Source organism: Phaseolus vulgaris, chromosome 4 (genome assembly GCF_000499845.2).
Source record: "Phaseolus vulgaris cultivar G19833 chromosome 4, P. vulgaris v2.0, whole genome shotgun sequence".
Lineage (NCBI taxonomy): Eukaryota > Viridiplantae > Streptophyta > Magnoliopsida > Fabales > Fabaceae > Phaseolus > Phaseolus vulgaris.
Window position 1 is genome coordinate 2,008,717 of NC_023756.2, and position 5,175 is coordinate 2,013,891.

At 25.9% G+C, this 5,175-nt stretch overlaps 1 protein-coding gene and 1 long non-coding RNA gene across 2 annotated transcripts; one reads left to right on the forward strand and one right to left on the reverse strand.

Annotated features, from left to right (window-relative positions):
- Positions 1–945: 945 nt before the first annotated feature.
- Positions 946–4,244, reverse strand: LOC137836779 (uncharacterized). Its single transcript, XR_011085345.1, has 2 exons — positions 4,156–4,244; positions 946–1,598 (listed from the first exon to the last, which is right to left on the reverse strand). It is a non-coding gene; the product is annotated as an uncharacterized lncRNA (long non-coding RNA).
- On the forward strand, positions 1,379–5,175 carry LOC137836778 (MYB-like transcription factor EOBII). The gene is made up of 3 exons (XM_068645505.1): positions 1,379–1,601; positions 1,719–1,848; positions 4,567–5,175. The coding sequence occupies exons 1-3, from the start codon at positions 1,379–1,381 to the stop codon at positions 4,937–4,939; spliced, it is 726 nt and encodes a 241-aa protein (XP_068501606.1). The 3' UTR covers positions 4,940–5,175.

Here is a 5,175-nt window from a genome sequence, read left to right on the forward strand (position 1 = left end):
GTCCTTCTAAGGATTTCAACTCCTTCGTAGGACTACCATTTATCAAAATAATAAATAATAAAATTTATATTTATACCAAAAAATTAGATTAAACTAATCTTATTCTTAATATTTATGGGATGTTATTCTAATTTGTAAATTTTACCGACTAAAAGTTTAGATCAAATAGAAATATAGGTTAATGTGATTCCCCAATCCCACAAATTAACACTCTTTCTACCTATATCAATGTACATTATTAATCATTAACTTACATTTTTTTAATATAACCAATACTTAAATTCTTAATAAAACATTTCCGATTTAACTTAATTAATAACATAAAGAACTGTTTAATGTATTATTAGTTAAACATCGCCCTTCATAATATATTAAAAATTAAAAGTAGGTTATAAAAATAATTTGCATGTAATTACTTTATTTTTATCAAATACTAACCATATTACATAATTGAATTACATATTAAAAAACAATTTTAATTAAGATATTTTTTATTATTTTCACTACAAGATAATCTATTAAATAGAAATTAATTTTAGATTAAAAAATAATAATTAGTTACTATATAGATTCTAAAGTTGGTAGTCAAAATCTTGATAGCAAATTAGATACCAATTTAGAAACTAGTTTATAAATTTTATTAAATAATAGAAACTATTTTATTTAGTCTAATTTAGTCAATATGACTAACTATTTTTAGTTTTTAAAATTTATTTCTATTTAATACTTTTGTGTGTAAAAAAAAAAGTTTAAAAATTAGGTAATACTTATAAAATGTTACTTAGTAATTTGAAAATAACAATTATTTTAAAGAATGTAATAAAACAAAAGATATTTATAGAACTTAACACATATTTAACCTCCTATCATACTTACTTTTTTCTTGCACTTGGTCTCTCTCTCTATATTTTAAATAGGTCTATAAATAATTTTTCACACTTTAAAGGAGGTGAAGGTTACCTTCTTCCATTATCCAAGAAGACTTGTGATACTTGAAGTACATGTTTCAATTCCTTTCCTCTTTTGAAAAAATGTACAACACACACACACCACATGCTTTCTGATGCATATGCTTTTGTATCTAATTACTCTCTAATAACTTACACTTTAATCATCTCACAAAAACAAAAAAGAAATAGCCATGCTTTCAAAATAAAACATTAATTTTTTTATCAGATAATATATATATATATATATATATATATATATATATATATTAATTAACTATAATTATATTGTGATATTCAAGCATGCATGGTGATGTGATGAACATAGTTAGGCCGTGAAAACCTAGTGTTATTACAAACGACAATGCATTATATTGTAATAAATAATCTTATATTTAATTATCCTCTATTTAAACCCTCCAACACTCATTATGATTTCCACGTCTTCTTCTTCTTCTTCTTTTTCTTCTTCTTCTTTCTCTCTCTCTTATGTTCATATGTACAAAATAATGGACAAAAAACCATGCAACTCATCATCATCTCATGATCCTGAAGTGAGAAAGGGACCATGGACCATGGAAGAAGACTTGATCTTGATCAACTATATTGCCAACCATGGTGAAGGTGTTTGGAACTCTCTAGCAAAAGCTTCTGGTAAAAAACATGTTAATTAATTAATTATTATTATTTTTTTGCATAAACCCTAGCTATAGTGTGATACTCATTGGTTATTGTATTCATCATGTTGATGTGTAAAAAATAATTGTGTAGGTCTTAAACGAACTGGGAAAAGTTGTCGACTTCGTTGGCTAAACTATCTTCGTCCTGATGTTAGAAGAGGGAACATTACAACTGAAGAACAGCTTTTGATCTTTGAGCTTCATGCAAAGTGGGGCAATAGGTGAATATATATATACATATATACAATAAAGTGCTTATTCTCAAGCTTTCTATATATGAATCTTAAGAAAGGTATGCTATTTTGATTCCAAAAATTAAATTTTATTCTCCACCTTTCAACTCCTACAATTAAAAGATAGAAGAATTTGTTGACAATTATATTCAAAATGTTATAAAAACTTTCAGATTAAATATTATTATACAACTTGAAATATCGGTTATACTAATATATAAGGATTGTTCTATAAATAAAAAGTAAAACCTAGATGATTTTCAAGCACTTGAAAGTGTTCTTAGCATTTTTTTTTCTATAATATGAAAATAATATATAGTTTTTAAAAGCATGTAAGAGGAAGAAGCCAAGAAAAAATGGCAACACATGGGGAGTTTTGTAAAACTTAGGGTAAAAAATATTGTAAATGGGTTCTCATAAAGTTTTTCGAATCCTCAAAATGAGATTTTAGTCATATGTGAAAGAAAATAGTTTTTTTTTTCTTTAAAGATGCATTTTTCTTATATATACACCATGACCCACATGCATGCATATGTTTGGGAGGTGAGGGGATTTTTGAGATCTTGAAGAAGAAGAGAATGAAGTTTTTACTTCAAAAAGTAATTTAAGTAAAAGTTATTGTTTATCATTATTTTTTTACTTCTTAATTTAACTTTCAAAGATATATTACTCATTACAATTATTAAAGTTCCTCTTCCTTTTTACCTTTGATTTTCATTTCATCTTTAGTATAACTTATAAAAAATTTAAGAATAAGAAGTATAAGGAATTTGATGTTAAGACTGCAATAGTTAAGATATATGTAGGAATGAATAAAAATGACGAACTCCTAAATCAATTTATTATATACAATTTTAAAAATAAAACAAAAAAGTGAAACAACTTTAGAAGGAGAAGAAGTATAAGGAATAAATGACACAGTACGCTAAAAAAACCTGTTACTGTTCTTAAACAAAAATATACAAACAGGGATAGATGGGGTGCCTCAATAAAATATAATTTAGGTTTAATTATTCATGTAATTTATGAAAAAACTTTACCTTTTAGGTATAATAAAAGTATATATTTTAATTCTTTACACTTTTTTTTTCCATTTCTACGAATCTATACCATAAAGACTAAAAAGATATTAAAAATATATTGGTGAAAAAAAGTAAAAGTTAAAAGTGTTTGATTGAAAAAAAAATGAAGAAAAATTAATAAAAATATATAGAAAACCATTAGAGTAAACACTATCATTTTTACTTTGTTTTTCTTCTTCACATCAAATCATTTTCAAGGACCCTTCTTCCTAATTCCACCTGTCACTAAGTTATATATATATATATATATATATATTAGGGTGAGTTCATGGAAGTTGGGCACATGCAATAGTACTGTAGAGGACATAAGACAAAAAAATTAAATGAATTTTGTACCTTATAAGAATTTTGTAGGTCTCTTTTTATTCTAAAACAATAAACATTTGCATAAAAAATATATTTTAAAATATTTATTGTAAAATAAAAGAGTGAGTGAAAAATTTTAGAAAATATAGAGAAAAAATAACCTAAAAAACTTGGATAATGCACAACTAAACCCATCCAAGAAATAATAAAAAAAAAACCTAAACTATTTGAGAAAGAAAAGACATAAATGTTATCCCTTGTAGCTGGGATAACAAAGAGGCCACAGATTTTGGACACGTGGCTTTTCTTGAGCAAAGAAATATGAAGAAATATAAGTTTTTAGATAAAAATACGAAAAGGTTTACACCAAATCTTAGGTAGCAGTACTTTTTGTTTGGTAGGAAAAGACAACTAGAATTGATTAATAACTGGTGAATGAAAATATAGGAGAAATACAGAAAAATTTTCAAAAGTTTTTTTATTGAAAAAAAATAAAAATTAATGAAAAAGTGGTAATTAAATCTACCCTTTTTTATTTTATTTTTCATTTAACCATACTGCCACCATGATTTATATTTTCTTTCTACTGAAGAGGGTATTAGAGGGAAAAAATAAAAAAATGAAAGTGTCACAAATGATATATATATATATATATATATATATATATATATATAATATAATAGAAAGAAATAATGGAGTTTTTTTATTATACATGAATGAATATCATGAATAGGCAAAACAGAAGAAAAGAAGGAAATTTATGAGGTGAATGTGGGAAAAAAAATACGTAGAAAATTAGTATTGGCATAAAACACAGTAGAAAAAGCTTTTTATACTATACTAGAAACTATATACAAAAAAAATATGAGAAATTTTGAAATGTTTGAATGAAAGCACAGTTTTTTACCTGGGACTTGCACTGAGAAATTTGATTTTGGTGTTCTTTGATCCCATGATGTTTCAAAGCAAATGCATGATTCCAAAGAGTGATTGAGGAAGTTATAGCCAAACTCTTTTATAAGTGAGACTCAAAGTTCTTCATCACTTTTATTCTCAACCAAGGAACATGGTCTCAAATTTAGACATGTGATAATTGCAAAACAAAATAGACATGTGACATTTATTTAATATTGGTGCATTTTTGTTTTCTTATTCGTCACACATTAAATGTGGCAACCATTAACAACTTTTCAATTAGTGTAAGTGTAGATTAAATGAATATGAGTTGGATAATTTTATTATAATATTTTTGTTATCATAAATTTTAGTCCTTTTCTTACTATCTCAAATTTTAATTAATTGATTTAAATTTTTTAAGGTGGTCCAAAATTGCAAAGCATCTTCCTGGAAGAACTGACAATGAGATTAAGAACTTTTGGAGAACCAGGATTCAGAAACACATGAAGCAAGCTGAGAATTCACAACAACAGGGTAATAATAGTAATATTTCAGAGACAAATGATCATCATCATCATCAAGCAAGCTCTAGCACAAGCCTAGTATCCAACATGGCATTGCAAATTGAGACTTACTCTGCACCCTCATATCAAGAAAATTTGGAGTCATTTCCAACACAGTTTCCTACAATCACTGATCAATCAAGTTCATGTACCAATCACAACATCAACAGCAACCATAACTATTGGAACATAGAGGATTTCTGGCCCATGCAATTACTCAATGGGGATTGAACCTATATGCATGCATACATAAATAATACATATATATAATAATGATATATATACACCTAAGTTGTCATTGTGTTATCAGGCTTAACTAATAACATCATTAGGCATATTTATATGAATAGTTAAGTTTGGTGTTACCATGCCTTTGATGTGATGAGTCCAGGATTGAGTTACTTATGTATGGATTAATATATTTATATGTAGGAACTTATATATATAATATGTCCATTATTGTATGA